Source organism: Oryza glaberrima, chromosome 6 (genome assembly GCF_000147395.1).
Source record: "Oryza glaberrima chromosome 6, OglaRS2, whole genome shotgun sequence".
NCBI lineage: Eukaryota > Viridiplantae > Streptophyta > Magnoliopsida > Poales > Poaceae > Oryza > Oryza glaberrima.
Genome location: NC_068331.1, coordinates 8,646,978 through 8,663,835, shown reverse-complemented (window position 1 = coordinate 8,663,835; position 16,858 = coordinate 8,646,978). Strand labels below are relative to the sequence as shown.

The window sequence follows — 16,858 nt, the reverse complement described above, 5'->3', positions numbered from 1 at the left end:
GGGTGATTCCTTGGAAGATTGGATTCAAGGAGGACATCCACACGTACAGGAGTCGGATGAGGAGCAAGAGAGATACCGAGGCGAAGATTGCAGATCTTGAGTACAGGGTATCGAGCTACGAGCTCAGCATGCAAGAGGAGGTGGCAAGGAAGGTTGATGAACGCATGGTCGCACATCGGTCCCATGATCCCTAGCCGTACATTCCTCCTGCAATGGTGAGCCCTTCAGGCAATCGTAGCAGCTGCGCCTCAACGGGGTAGGTAGGATCATAGAGCATGGACGCCATGCAAACCCAGGACGAAACCACCTGCCCCGTTGATGATATCACTCAACGGACACCATGTGAGCTGCATATTCCCTTCAAGAACTTATCAATAAAGGTAAGCTCGTAGTTTATAGATTTTAGACTTGTCCATTCCGCAAGTTGCTGCTTATATATGTTGATTACTAATAAATAACCTCTCACCACGTGAAGGTGGCGTCGGGCATGGCCATCCCAACGGAACCTTCAGGGACTTACCACTGTAGGCCGATTCCAGCAGGATACTCCAAGGTCGAAGTTGAGTTGGTGGAAGGTGCGTACGAGGACCTCGAGTTGGACTACCCTGGAGGAGACAGTGAGACGCATCTATGAGACACAAGCCACGCCATTATACTATGGCGCAAGCGATACATCATCCCCCCTGGGCGACAAGCGGCGTCTCGTGCACCATCTCCTCCGGCTTCGCCATCTCCTCCTCAGGCTCCTGCACCGTCTCCTCCTCATGCTCCAGCACCGTCTCCACCTCAGGCTTCTGCACCGACTCCTCCTCAGGCTCCTGCACCGACTCCTCCTCAGGCTCCTACACCAACTCCTCCGCAAGCTCCTCGTCCAGCACCTTCCAAGTCAAGGGCCTCCCAAGCTCCACCGCCTGCCCCCACAAGGGCAACGAAGAAGGCGAAAGTTGACGCTGCAAAAAACAAGGACCCGGGGTACGATTGCACGCAAGAGGAGCTTGACGCTTATGTGGCATCAGAAGTCAGGAGACAATTGAAGCCTCGAAGTCCAGAAAAGAAGATTCCTATAGACCCGAGTGCTAGGAACTTCTTCAGGGGTATGTCTGCACCTGCCAAGGAGGCCATAAAGCTATCAGACTATGAGCGAACACTTAAGAAAGCATCTTCTGGAAAGTCCAAACCAGTCCCTCAGCTTGGAGAGCAACCAAACCAGGAGATCGAGCCGTTGGTGACCAGTGAAGATTTTGGAATACAAGAATTTATTAATGACACCGGGCTAACTACGGATCAATTGCTACGAGGCGCACCAATCGAAAAGGCGGAAGTGAAATACATGTACGAACTCGGTAAACCGCTTGTCAAGCCTGAGCAGCTGCAGTCCCTATCCACACAAATGTACAAATTCCATCAACTGTACATGGAGATGAGCGCCACCGGTAGAGAGATAATCGGAGCGAGGATCAGGGACACGGACTTCTTGCGAGGAGAAGATATTCTCTGGATCAATTTTAAGGGTATCTACGAACTATACGCCCTCGATGTCTCTATTATGAGTTGCTGGATTTTGTAAGTATATCGTTCTGTTATATTTCTTAATTACTACGTCTCCTTTAATTAATTAGGTCCTTGTATATAAGTAAACTATATAAAATAAAATACTCCCTTTTATCGTTGTAGAATGGAGATTCAAAGGGCCCGACGGCGGAGGGTTTTCGATACTGGATTCATCGACCCTCGAAAAGTAAACGTCGCAATGCTCGACCAGTATCCGCAAGCCACAGAGGACAATCTCGTCCATCTCCTGAAGGCGCAGCATTACAAGACGTTCATACTATTGCCGTACAACACCGAGTTAGTTTTTACTGTCTTCCTATACCAAATTTCATTCCCGTATGAACATGCTAAGTGTTTCATATGTAATGCATCCGATGCACATTGCAAATTCCACTGGGTCCTTTTACTCTTCGACTTGGAGGCCTGCACCGTCAACGTATATGACTCAATGGATAAAAAAGAGTCTACGTTTGACAAGGTTTTTGAACTTATAGACAGGTACTGTCATAAGTTCCTATGTTAATTAAGAATCTTGTTATAATTAATTGCTACTACGGATCATAGCTTTAAACTCCATGTAGGGCTTGGTATCGGTTCCGTCATTTGGTCCGCGGCAATTGGAGAGAAAGACTTAGGCGGAAGTTTAATTTTCCTGTGAGTACACATGCTCTACATTTATATTGAATCTCTAATTCAAATACATACAAGTGTATATTAATTAGATCTCTCACCATTTGTCATTTATATATAGTACGCAAAGCAAGCCTAGGGAAATAACTTGTGCGGCTACTACGTGTGCGAGTATTGCCACTGCCTTGCAGACCAAATCATCACCACAAGAGAGCTCGATGTACGTACAAATAAATTCAAAATTTCATTGCGTATGTATCGATTTGTTGTTTACTAATTAATTTCATACATTCATATAGTTTATTCGCATAAGGGATAACCTCACACACAAGGAATTTATCGCGGCGGTTCAAGAACAACTCATGGGATTCATCAATGAACAAATCCTTGATCCCAAGGGTGAATTCTACTACGACAGAAATACAATTCATATGTTCTTAGCTTCTGAGATAACGACTACTACTACGTCGAAATCGTAGCTAGCTAGGACATCATAATGGATTGTAATTAATACATGTCTATTTTTCTATATGCATGTACACATTTCTTTAATGTAAATATATATTTTGGTCATATATATATGCACATAAAATGTTAAGTGCTTTCACACACACACACACACACACACACACACACACACACACACACACATACATATATATATACACATACATACATACATACATACATACATACATACATACATACATATGCATTTGCATAACATATATATGTATAAATACATATATATTATGCATGTATATGTATTGAAACACACACACACACACACACACACACATATATATATATATATATAAACCATGTAGCAACAGGGCCATGCAAATAAAAAAAAAGGTCAGCTCGATCTTTAGTCCCGGTTATTTCACCCGGGACTAAAGGGGGGTTACGAACCGGGACTACAAACGCTTTCTCCACCAGTGCCCATTGAACTTATCAGGGGGAAAATCTAATCAAGTCGGGCTTTAGTCCCAAGCCCTATGTCCCTTGTCTCATTATTCTCAAGTTGGAGCAGTGATTCACATACTGTATTTCTAGAAATAAATTAACTTAACAACATACTTCTTGAGTCCATTGTTAAGCTTTTGGAGACTATTTATGAACTAACCACTACTGGAGAACTGATCTTTACTCGGATGACAAAAATCACATTTGTCCCGGTTCGAAAAGGAACCGGGACTAAATAAGAAATCTTTAGCTCCAGTTTAAAAGCCTAACGGTACTTTATGATCTTTAGTCCCGGCTGGTAACACCAATCGGGACTAAAGATTATTTTTAAACAGAAAGTTAAGGAGGAATTCAATTCCATAACTTTATTCGAACAAATACCTCAGCAAAAACTGATTACCAATAAAGTTTGTATTTTGCAATCCTGAATACATACAATAATTTATCCCCCTTTCAAAATTTAAAGTTGGGAGAAAGTGAAAGAACTTCTATTCAACTCAACAAACATACGAGGTCATCACTGAATCAATTAGTTGTATATATTGATTGATTGATTTACATGTATATCTCCTGGCCTCGAACTGTACCCGTGCAGGACAACCAATGGACATATATGCATACATATAGCACAGCTACAGGCTACTACTGTCAACCAACCCCCTGAATCTGAAGGGAGGAAAAAAACTTTCAAAACTTTCAGCAATTGAGCGCAGGGGTACTGTATACCTCTCAACAAATAGTACAATTCACTTTTTAGTATTATCATTATTATTATAGTAATAATTATTATTAAAAGTCCTTGGATCCTTAGCAACCATCAATGGTGAACTGATGGAAAAAGAAGACGCATGTGTGACCGTAAAAGAAACCAGCTAAAACTAATGCAGTTTCGACGAGTTGTTTTGTTCTTGTGTGATTTCATGGCGAGCGCGCGGCCGGCAGATCCATGCAGCGCTACGCGACGCACGCCGTGGCGACGGCGGCGGTGGCGGCGGCGGCGGCGCGCTTGACGAAGCGGCCCTTCATCCGCGGCCGCTTCTCGGCGTTGAGCTTGCGCACCTCGTACCGGATCTTCTTGGAGAAGAGCCGCGTCCGCCGCTTCTCCCTGTACCTCGACACCCGCGCCTCCCTGCCGCCGTCCATCCCCAGCCTCGGCGTCAGCGCCTGCTCCTCGCCGCCGTGCCCGAACACCCCTGCCGCCGCCATCCACACCCCCTGCACCGCCGCACGTCGCCGGAGCAAGTCATCAGTACAAGCTAAATTGTGGAGTATACGGTGAGACGAGGCGTACGGTGTGCATGGCGTGGCACGTACCGAGTAATCGCGGGGCCAGGAGTCGTCGAGCTTGACGTGCGGCCGCTCGCCGTCGGTCCACGGCGAGGTCCCCCAGCTCTCGATGATGGCCTCGTAGTTGAGGCTGAGGGCGAGGTTGCTCTGCTGGAGCTGCGCGTCGTCGTCGTCGGCGGCGGCGGCGGCGGGCCCGCTGCTCCTGACCTTCTCGTCGGGTGTCGTCGCCGCCTGAGGTGAGCCGCAGTCGAAGTCGATGTCCAGCATCTCGCCGGACGATGTCTCCGTGTCCAGCTCGTGGCACCACGCTAGGGTCATCCCGGCGTCGCCGTCGGCCTCCACCTTGACCCGCCCGGCGTCGTCGTCCACCGGCTCGATGAGCCCCAGCGTCTCCATGCAGAAGGAGTCCTCGTCGTTGCCGTCGTCCAGGCCACGCCCGAGGAGGGCCTCCATGTCGGCGGCGAACTCCCTCAGCTCGGCGTCGGTCGGCCCGAAATTGGCTTGGCCGTCGGGGAAGAACTGGAGCGGTGGCGTTGTAGCCGTCGTCGTCGTCATGGACGGCTTCGTCGGGTTCTCGACGGCGCCGTCCTCATTGCAGCAGGACACGGCGGCCGCCGCGTCCTCGAGGGGAGGCGGCGAGCAGAACTCCGAGAGGGCCGGGTCAAAGATGGGGACGCGGTACAGCAGCTGCTCCTGCTCCTCCACGATCTCCCCCTCGTCCTTCCGCTCCTCCGGCGAGTCCCCTCCACTACCAGCCGCCGCCTCGGGAACGACGACGAGCCGCCTCGACAGCAGCTGCCCGACGGCGGCGGCGCTCTTGGCGGCGTGCGACCGCGGGGTCCGCGCCTTGCGCTTGAACCACGCCGCGGGGACGGCCTCGTCGCGCCGCCCCGACCCCGACGGCGGCACTAGCGGCGGCGGCGACGACGGCCGCAGCCGCAGCCGCTCGTGGCGCCGCGCGAGCGGGTTCGCGGAGTGCACCGACGTGTCGCACCCCTGGCACAGGAACGCGTCGTCCGCCGCGCAGTACCACCTCGCCCGCCGGCGCAGGCAGCCGTCGCACGCCCGCGCCGACTTGGCACCCACCGCCCCGGCGGCCGCCGCCTTCGCCGTGCTGCTCATCTACCACTCCTCTTCTTCTTCCTCCTTCAGTCCCCGTGTCGTGTCGTGTCGCGGCTGGACGAACACCTACGAGGCTTACAAATATTTGTGGCGAAAATATCGCGGGTTTACGTTTATACCCTACGTAGCAGGTAGCACTAGCCAGGGGTGGGGCCCGTGTGGTGCGCTTTTTGTGGGACCCACGATGGGTGTACTTTGCACTTTGGGGGTGGCTGGTGGGGCACACCTGTCAGGCCTTATCTGCGACGTGATTGGTTGACGGGGAATACCCCATCCGGCAGGAAGGCCTGGGATTGGGCGGAGCCGGATTTTTGGTGGGGCCACGGCGTTTTGCTACGGGACGCCCGGAGTCCTGTCCACCATCGCCCTCGCGGTTGATGCGGCTCGCAACGCCGCTGGCAGTGGGCCCATCCTAGGCCTGCCGCTGAAAAGTCTTTCTAGGAGTACATAGGGCCTATCTGGGGGAGTTGTTCTGAGAAAGACTGGTAGCGCTTCTGAAAATCCGGAAAAGTCGAGTTTTCCAGCTTTTGGCTTCTAGTTCATTTTTAGGATTTTACAATTACAGCTTCTCAGAATCTGGATCAAAAGCTGAACTGTTTGGGAGAGCTTCTGATTCTGGGAGAAGCCGCAGCAGCTAGAAGCTCCCCCAAGCAAGCCCAGTTTCTTTTCAGATATAGGAGTATATATATATATATATATATATATATATATATATATATAATATGTAGTAGTAATAATGAAAATATTTTGTTTTAAAAAACTACTTTGAGACACTACTAATAAAAATAGGTTTTGCATTCTTGTTTATAAAACATGTTCACAACTTGGGTTGCCATTTATTTATTTATTTTGTTTACTGAAGGATATAAGGTAAAGTCGATGCATGATGAAAATATGTTGTGCGATGCTATTCTTTTGTACCTATCACAATGCATCCAAAGGGCCCATCCACAAGCTTGCACAATCATCTCTTCATTTTAGGTGGAAGGTGCACTGGTAATGGCGATTCATCGGCAACAACTCTTTTACATAACGTTATATGGTAGAATGTAAGAACATCTTTTGGGGACACAACGGCAACCATGCTCCATGCATTCAGTAGTCATCCATCAGGCAAATCCGCTTCCTCGTGTGTGGTTTGCAAGTGCCCTTCTTAGGGAGCTATGGTGGTAAAGAAAAAGGAAGGAAGAAGAATCTTACCATATAGGGTTATATGTTACTTTTTCTTTTTCGACAAAGAAAGCATAACTAGGGTTCTATGTTACCATTGCCTTGAAAACTAGGTTTTCTTTATCTGAGCTTTACTTTTAAAATATGTTTGTAAGCTTTGGTCAAATACTACTTTGCAAATAGACTTCATTTTTAGATAGTCAGATAAGTATATATGTGTGTTCGCTAGATTCGCATACAATCGGTGTTTTGGATCTACATTGTATTTATTTATTTATTTTTGAAGAAAAGACAAGAAGATCTACATTGTATTTATGAAATGTTAGTACATCCAAGTGATAACGATTGGGTCACTATTCAATTATTGGCACTTATTCGGCGTAAAATTTCACGATATATAAGTGAAGTAAAATCAGCATATATACATAGTTTTCGCCGCGTCCTGGTATATGGTCCCGGAAGAAAGTTGTTGTGCTATTAGCCATGCCTGGATATGCAACCAAACAAGGAACCTCTCTCACACCCAAATCCGAAGAAAATATTGCCTGGGGTCCCCAGGCCTGTGATTTGTATACCCTCCTTGAAAAGTTGATGTTGTGGAACATAGCGGTTGATGAGCAATTTGGAACTTTGCAGGGAGGTCAGCATGGGCTTACAAAACACTCGGACTCATGGTGATGCTGATGTGATACACTAAAATTGTACAGGCCTTATCCACTTAACATAATGCCATGTAATTAAGTATGTTCAAAAATTAAAATAGATAATGCATTCTAAATATTTTCTTATGTGGTTAGTATCCAAGAAGAAAAGGGAATTATTTGAGAAAAGTTGGCGTCCATTATTACCTTTTTTTTAATTCCTTTTGCATAGGGAATTAGCACTAATTCTCTTTTTTTGAAAAAAAAATGAATAAATTTGTTTCTATGCATGGACATGTATGCAAGTTTATTTGGAAGTATATAAGAATATACAAATTTTTAGAGATGTACACAAAATATTGTATGGATGTTACTTGCCAACTAGCACGTGGCCTTGCGTTGTTCAGAAATATCATTGCTGCTAATTTCCAAAAGCTAGAAATAGCATTTTCCAAAAGCTGTACACAACAGTGGACCTGGGTGGATATTCATAAGCTTTATGCTTAAGTGTTTTCACTCAACATTGTATTTTAGGATCCCATCAAAAACCACTGTATTTTAGGATCAAGTACCACCCCCTCCGATCATGTACTACGTTTTCTAAAACTAAAATTGGTGTTAAAATGTCATATATGAATGAACGAATGAAGTATTTTGTTAGTTGTTTATTTTAGACTAGGACCAATGGTCCAATACTTAGTAATAATAAATAGTTGAGTGCATGCCTTATGCAGAGGTCGAAGTAAATTTATTCTATTATCTTAAACAATATAATTGATGGTAATTTGGTAGAGCTCTGCTCTATTTTCTACACTGAAAATTTGGTAGAGGTCCGCCCTAGTATTTCCTTTCAGAGATCTGGTCTCCTAATTCACCGTGGATCTGGAAGTGTGTTTAACAAAAAAAAAAAAAAGATTGTTACAAGTAAGGTCTCCTTCGGAACAAAGGATTCGTGGAGGAAATCTGTAGAAAATTTTTAGGAGACTAATTAAAGAGTTTTCCAAGGTGAATTAGCATCAAGGCCCATGGGTTAGCATCCAATGTTTTTTGCAGCAATTTTAACTACTCTAGCATAAATTTCACATTGGCATTATAGCAAGGAACTGGTGGCACAAATGGATTTTTTTAAAAAAAAAAATATAGCTCAGCTCTAAAAAATTATTGGGTGTTGAATTGGATTTGGATCAGCTCTGAATTTTCTATTAAGATCTGCTAGTGCAAATGTGACATTAGCTATACGCCTTGTTAGGAGAGCTGCAATTACTTTCATAATCTCTAGCTTCTCCAAAATATCTAGATTCTCACTCAAAATTTGAAACTCAGTTATAGTCCTAGTCACCAAAAGCTAGGTAACCTCAACTCCCCCAAATTCTCATCAGCTGGTTATTAGAATCTCCAGCTCTCGCAAAAGACAATAAAATGCACCATCCATTTGAAATGACTAGTTCGGGTTCTATCTTTCCTTTTCTTTTTTACTTATTGTTTAGGACACCGACACAACCTCTAACTCCAAAGCAAATACTTGATTTTGTTTTAATCATATTAAAAGAAAATATAATTACATCAAAATATTTTTTTTCATAAAAACTTAATCAGTAGGTAACCCTAATCAGACGGGTTCTCCTCACCGGCGACTTCAACCAGACAATCACCGTGACAGCTCCAAAGATTCCTGGGCTATTTTTGTTTTAATTTGATGAATAGCCTAGATTTCTGTCAATGCCTTCTCAGACAATCCTGCTTCCATAGTGCCAATATTGGAGAAGTCACAGCTCAGAACACACAAGCCGACCTGCCACTGCCAGAATGAGCCCAGCTGGGTCAACACTAGACTCCCTAGTCCCTAGCACACCATGCATCTCTCAATGGATCTCAAGCGTCAATTCAGCGTATCTGAAAAAGAAATGGAAATGGGAAAAGAGGGAGTAACAGATGCTGTGTTTAGTTCATGTACTAAAATTTTTTTGACGTATATGGACACACATTTGAAGTATTAATCGTAGACTAATAACAAAACAAATTACATATTCCACCTGTAAACTGCGAGATGAATCTATTAAGCCTAATTAATTCATCATTAGCAAATGTTTACTGTAGCACCACATTATCAAATCATGGCGTAATCAGGCTCAAAAGATTCGTCTCGCGATTTACATGCAAACTGTGTAATTGTTAATAGGCTCTCAATACCTTGGGTTAGCTTGATCTGGTCCACTTATTATATTAACAAAGTTCCTCATGCTGATCGCCCTAGAGGGTCTTTTTGGTGGAAAGATGTTCTACAATTTGCAGACATTTTCAGGGGACTGTCCACCTGTAAGGTTGGGGGTGGAAAGACTTGTCTGTTTTGGGATGATTTCTGGAATAATAAAGTCAGGTCAGTGATGTACCCAAGGATTCACTCTTATGCTGTTTCTTTGAAGGATTCAGTGAGTTTAACCTATTCCAAGAGTATTTCGCAGCGTTTTAATCTCCCTCTGTCTGAGCAAGCCTTCCATGAGTATGATATAACATCTGCAGCTGATCCTTTAAATCAATTATCTGATGAGAATGATGTCTGGTCTTATGTTTGGGGAAATGGTTTGTTCTCTTCCAAGAAAATATATGACATTAATTTCATGCATATACATGCGCCTAGTTATCTAGCTTGGATCTGGAAGAGTAAGTGCGCTATGAAGGTTAAAGTTTTTGGATGGCTCCTGTTAATTGATCGACTCAATACTTATGACATGCTTGACAGAAGGCATTGCCCTCCCAATAATTCAGATCTAACTTGTGTCCTTTGCTCAACCTGTGCAAGAGAAACCACCTTTCATCTATTTTTTCAATGTCCTTTTAGTGCTGATTGTTGGGCACAGTTTGGAATTGTCTGGGATATTTCTCTTGCCTTCATAGATATGCTGCATCAGGCAATGAATTCTTATAGGTCTACGCACTTTGTGGAGAAAATTCTTTATGCAGCCTGGAATATTTGGAAACAGAGGAACTCCCTGATTTTCTAGAATTTAGCACCCTTAATTTCTTCTTGGAAAGCTCTCTTTAAGAGTGATCTTTCTCTTTTAGTTTTTAGATTAAATGTTTCCGAGAGACAGTCCCTTTTGAATTGGTTATATCTTTTGTAATTTTTTTCTATAATAAAGCTATTTAACTGTGGGGGCTTCCCCTACAGTGCCTTCCCTAAAAAAACTGTGTAATTGTTTTTTTATCCACATTTAATGCTCCATGCATGTGTATAAACATTTGATGTGATGGAAAAGTTGGAAGTTAGAGAGTGGCAGTTCCGTGGAGAAATTGGGGAATAACAATGTCATATCCACCTACATATGTTCAAATAGTTATGCTCTGTATACCGATAGATATGAAGTCTCCGGAGTCGCTTTTGCTAGTACTCCAGTCTCTTTCACTTCTATTTCCACCCTAAATTTTTTGGGACAAAATTAAGATCAAAATCCCAAAAAGAGTATGGATAGTAAAACCTCCACGTCACTCAAGAGTCAAAAACTCAAAGCGTTATTAGAGATATATAGGTCTGTCAATTTTCCAAAACCTAGTGTTTTTAATTATGTATTCGGTGATGCACTGATGCTTGTATATAGTATCACCTAGTGATTTGATAGTTACAAGGGAGAAAATAGCTGGTTTGCCCGTTGGGAAATATACCCCTACTACTACCATCCAAAGTGGCATTGATTCAAGCTGTTCTTTGATTGGTTTGGAGGATTCGGCACTATTTATCCTGTTCAAATTAATGGATCATAATAATGGGGCATAGGAAAAGTGGAGTGTACAAATGTAAATGACCATACTTTGAGCATATGTTGAGGAGTAGCATTGTACCTTATGCTTATTTAGCCTGATTATGTGTTTACCTTTTTCTTGTGTATTCCAAACAATTCATCTCATACATTTTACAACTTTTTTCTCAACCATTTGTTTGCAAATGCAATCCTATACTAAAATTCGTATGTGTTTCTTTTTCAATTTTTCACATTTTTTATTATGCAACTAAAAAGGCTCATCAAGTCTTATTAACTTGCAAGATATGCATAACATGCTAAGGTATGGGATGGATTGGAGTGGTTGCAACTTAGGAGAAAAGAAAAGATGAATAGAACAGAAATTTTACCTTATTTTAATACTTCAGAGCTCTTATGGAATGTAAGATTCTGAAAATACAAGAATAGGAAAAAACAATAAGGTATCATGCCACAACAAATCGTAGAGGAAATTAAGGCACAGAATTTTGCAAATCATTTTGTTGGTAGTATCATAGGAAAAGTATAAGAATTTTGAGTCGCGAATGAAGAGAAAACAAGGGGTCTAGCCCTTATATTAAATTTCCTCTAAAGTTTGTGTGAAATGAGCTATTTCATTCAAAGGTCAAAGGATTCTATAGGATTCATTCCAGTATTCAAAAGGATAAAATGTTTTCCAAGGGATTTCAGTCCTACAAAATTCATCCACTTCTACTTTGTTATAAAATATGCCCTCAGATGGTGGTTTGGCCCCAGAAAGCACACACTTTCAGAACTTGAATTGAATAATTCTTGTATAATTTCTGCGTTTCAAATGGCTTTTCAGTTGAGTATCATACTTAACTTTTTAAAGGAAAAAGCATGACCGGTAGCACTAAGTTCGTGCAGACGAGTGATGAAACCCAAGAAATTGTTACGGTCTATTGAAGCGAAATGGTATTCCTTACAACATACTCCCTCCGTTTTTTAATAGATGACGCCGTTGACTTTTTCTCATATGTTTGACCACTCGTCTTATTCAAAAAATTTACGTAATTATAATTTATTTTGTTATGAGTTGTTTTATCACTCATAGTACTTTAAGTGTGATTTATATCATATGCATTTGCATAAAATTTTTGAATAAGACGAGTGTTCAAACATGTGAGAAAAAGTCAACAGCGTCATCTATTAAAAAATGGAGGTAGTATATATCTGTCACACTGTCACACCCATGACCTTGTAGTGGCCGAAAATCAGCACCAAGGGGACATAGATTCTTCTCTTACATGTAACATAGCTGCATGCACTGCCATACATAACCTTAGTAGTGTACTGTTTATATCCCCTTCTTTACTAATATATATAGCAATATATATATCGGTAGAGTCCGAATACAAACCATTTCCATTATTAAAAAAACAATATACTAATCATTTGACTCATTTTTTTTAGAAAAACAAGTTCATCGGGCTAAGGATATGATTCATGTCATCACACTTTAGGATCGAAACATATGCATGCAAGTATGCAACTACTCTTGTGTATTTTCATTTCTTTAATGATGATGCACTAAAGATTTGGTGTCTGCACCTGTTACACGTCAACACGTGTTTTTCCCTTGCACTTAAACATTTCAAAATAAAGTGGCTGAATTTCTTTCTTGTGTTTTGTATTCTTGTTCGTAGTTTTGCTTTGAAAGTGAAATGTGGTATGTACGAAGACAAAGACCGTATACCATAGTACACATAGACAAAGACATGAATCAAGTGGATAAACACGATGCCCACCAGCTGCCAAAGAGAAACTTGATTTCATACGCTCTCATAGGGTCATTCCAAACTGTTCTACTCAATCTTTATAAATGTAAAAAAAAAAAAACAAGTTACAGCTACAGTCTATACAACTTCAGAATATCAATTACGCAAGAATTTTATCTTTCTCCAGCATTCTCAGATAATTAATATTGTAAATAAGTTCAGTTCATAATTGTATACCATGACTCCATGAGAGCAAATCCACATGGGTTTAAATTAATTATCAAGAAACGCACATGCTAGAAAATTGCTCCTGAAGTTATATACTCCTGAGTAAGTTGCAAGTAAAAAAGTAACAAAAAGGCTATGCATTTATCTCTGTTCCTAGTAAAAATTCCATCATCTATCGGAAGGGATGTGTCGGCGTCAGTGATGTGGACACGAGTCACATAGGACCAAGATCTGGGCGTGCAATTGGCAAAAATTAGCATGCTTTGGATCACGATTCATCAAACAAATGGGGGTGTACCCATCTTCTCCAACTGGACCGCAGGGATGGGCTTGATGTTGATGCCCTGGCGAAGCACACACTCGCCTCCAAATCTCACTCCGTTGTCCAGCTTTCCAGGAGCGGTTCCTGCCTGGATTTCACGAAGAATATGCCGTTTCTGGTGACAGCTAATGCGTCTGTACAGAGCACTACAAATTTTGTGAAAGCTAGTTCAATTTTTCAGGTATTAATCTACACCGCTATAATCTCAATCTATCGCTTTATGGAAACTAGTTGAATTAATTGTTTGTGCATTAATCTACACCGCTATAATATTAGTCTCAATTTGCGAAAATTAGTTGAATTGTTTGGGTAGTTTACACCGCTATAATATGTCAGCCTCACCATGATGGCATATGATTTTTTTCTCTCTTTTTTTATTAACATGGTGATTTTATACCTTCACGACGATATCGATGGCTCCTATTAACCCTCACTTTATATTATACTTCATCCGTTTCACAATATAAGTCATTCTAGTATTTCCCATATTTATATTGATGTTAATGAATCTAGACATATATATCTATCTGATGTTAATCTAGACATGAATGAATCTAGATAGATATATATGTCTAGATTTATTAACATCAATATAAATATAAATGTAGGAAATATTAGAATGACTTATATTGTAAAACGGATGAAGTACTTTGTAGATAAAATAAATTTGCAGGAGAAATAGGGTATTGAATGTTTTCCAGAAGAGGCAGCCAAACAGCCGACTCTTTCTTTTGAGAACTATTTGAAAGGGACAGAAAGATTGGAGACAATTGGACAAAATAGGTCACTAGCTCTGTATAATTTGGCATTGGAATAGTCTTCAGTCTACAAAAGAATTCATAACATGCTTGTAATCTCCAATATGAAATTTACCCCATCTTTTTAATGGGATAACAAAAGGATAGAAATATTACCGTTGCATCAACTATATTCTTCAATGACAAGTCTCTACCGCCATCAATTTCTGCTTTTAAAAGGATAGATTGTGGTACCTTTTCTTTTGGGAGAAAGAAAGATTACAGAAGGTAATCAAAAAACTTGCCCTCATCTTCCTCCCTTCTTTTATTCTTCCCTCGTTCATTACCTGAGCTCCGTCAACCAACGAGCTCCAACTGTTGGCATGCATCGACCGCAAATGCTAATTCGCGCAGACGCGACAGATGCTTATCTCGCGCGCACGCGGCAAACCAATTGCACATGCATGCATGCACCTCGGTCTCCACCCGTGCAGCTGCATCGACTATATCTGCCAGCTTGAGCTCTGCCTCCCGAATGAGCTCACCTAGACCCCTAACCAAGATCCACTACCCGTTCCCCACCGCCACTGAATTCTTCCATGACCAGTCTCAACCGTGAGGGCACCGGAGCTCAGGCACAGGGGCCGGCAGTGGAGCTCATGCACAGGAATAGCAGCCGGAGTTGATGCATGACAGTCGGAGCTCGGTATGGACGGAGCTTGGAGATGAATCAGGGAAGAAGATGATTTAGGAGAAAGACAAGGGTAAATTTGGTATTTCGTATGTTAGGGTGGCAAAAGAGAAGGTTGCTGGCACTGAACTATGGGATAAAATTACAAAGCCAACCAACTTCAGAGCAAATCTACGCATGCACCCATTTCCCAACCGATTTACTGATCCAAGGCTTATGGGATGGATACAATAGAGCAAAATGAACACTCTGTTGGATTGCTTTGGATCGGTTTGGCACAAAGTGGAACTACAAATTGAAATGGGATTGAGTCATACCTTGATCTCCAGGGGTTCCCATTTCTCTGTCTTGGTTCTTCTCTCTTTCTCTCTTGTTTGGAAGCACAGAGAGAGATGTGTGAGAGAGATGTGTTTCGGTTCTTCCCTATGTTCTCCGTGAGTTTTGCTTGATCGGGTAGCAAGAGAAATCTTAGGGTTTAACACTTAGGTATTGATCTCTATTTATAGCCACTGCACACAGGGTGAACCGACACTGTTGGAGGCCGTAAATCCCCCGATCAGAGATGTTCTTGAAGGGGCGATCACTGTAGCGATTGCCCAAAAAATCTTTCTTGCCGACTTTGATTTAGCCGCAAGATCACATTTGTGTTCACACTAACATTCTCCCCTTTGATCGTTGTCACGCCCGGAATTTCTATCCAAAATTCCAAACGCTTACATGTGTGTGAACCCTCGTCCAGGAATCAGCCGAGGCACACAATAACAAATTGATAATAGAGTACAATTATTACTCTAATTAATAAGCGAATAAAATGTCATTACAGAGGTAGATAGTCCTTCTCAACCAATAAAGATCTAAGCAGCGGAAAAAAAATATAAACGGCGCAGACGACTCCACTCCACAGGCAGCTTGACCAGGGCTACACCTAATCCTCCACACCATCAGCATCACTGTAGAACTCCTCTTCTGATGAATGATTGCAAGGTGAGTATATGACGTACTCAGCAAGCCACGCAGCAAATATGCAAGTGCACAGGATAACAAAGGATGGCATAGTAGGGTTTCATTTGCATAAACAACATTTAATAAACATTTCAGAATTTAATAAAACAGTTGAGTAATAATTAAACAATATTAATCCAACGCTATACAACATACCCTGTTGCATAGGCCCAACCATTCTGAACAACCAACCCCGGCTGCACAGTTCTATCTCCAAACCAGGAATATACCATTCCAAACCAGGAGCTAATCAAATTATTACCAGTCATAGTATCTTTTATTATGATGAGAGGTGTGAGACTAATCACGAAAGACATTGTTAGACCCGCCCATCACCGCGGGCACGGCTATTCGAATAGTTTTACTCTGACCAGAGGTGTACCACTGTACCCACAAGACACAGCCCCACGACATGTCACCATGCGCCTCGATACCACCACGGTACCTCGGAAAGGAGCTGTGACAGTACCCCTCGCACAACACAATCCACCACAGCGCACCGTTCCTGGATCATAATCACCCCCTTATAAACAAGGCATGGACTCCCCAGCGACCCCCGTGGGCTTATCTCCGCCACTTCTCAGTCTGGTGCCCCGCAATGAACCATGCTATACAAAAGGTAAAGCCGTTGCCCACGCTGGCTTGTGGTTGGCACGGTTAATGTTTCACAACCGAAACTCGTGAACCGGTCCTTAATTGTCATGAGCATGACCATCAAAACCATGTGCTCACAACCCACCATTAACAGGTTTTAGTTGGCAAATTAATTAATTAACCAATCATGATTAACCATCATGAGTTATCAATAAGCCATCATTAAATAATAGTGAGTCATAAGTTATCTCAATAGTGTGCTAATGTTTGTAAGCATGGCTAAGCAATCACATCTAATATCTAGCTGAACCGATATATAAAGCTCAACTAGTCAAGTTGTACTAACCCAAGGTATCAAGGAATAAAGTAATCAAGAACAAAAGGGCTATAACAAACAATAGGTTAATTCCACCCAATGACATT

The 16,858-nt window shown here is 42.3% G+C and overlaps 1 protein-coding gene and 1 long non-coding RNA gene across 2 annotated transcripts; both read right to left on the bottom strand.

Moving 5' to 3' along the window:
• Window positions 1-3,664: 3,664 nt before the first annotated feature.
• Window positions 3,665-6,188, bottom strand: LOC127776865 (zinc finger protein CONSTANS-LIKE 16). Its single transcript, XM_052303436.1, has 2 exons — window positions 4,462-6,188; window positions 3,665-4,362 (listed from the first exon to the last, which is right to left on the bottom strand). The coding sequence occupies exons 1-2, from the start codon at window positions 5,554-5,556 to the stop codon at window positions 4,102-4,104; spliced, it is 1,356 nt and encodes a 451-aa protein (XP_052159396.1). The 5' UTR covers window positions 5,557-6,188; the 3' UTR covers window positions 3,665-4,101.
• Window positions 6,189-6,354: 166 nt separating this feature from the next.
• LOC127776866 (uncharacterized) lies at window positions 6,355-15,293 on the bottom strand. Its single transcript, XR_008018236.1, has 3 exons — window positions 15,157-15,293; window positions 11,494-11,533; window positions 6,355-9,260 (listed from the first exon to the last, which is right to left on the bottom strand). It is a non-coding gene; the product is annotated as an uncharacterized LOC127776866 (long non-coding RNA).
• Between the last annotated feature and the right edge of the window lie 1,565 nt (window positions 15,294-16,858).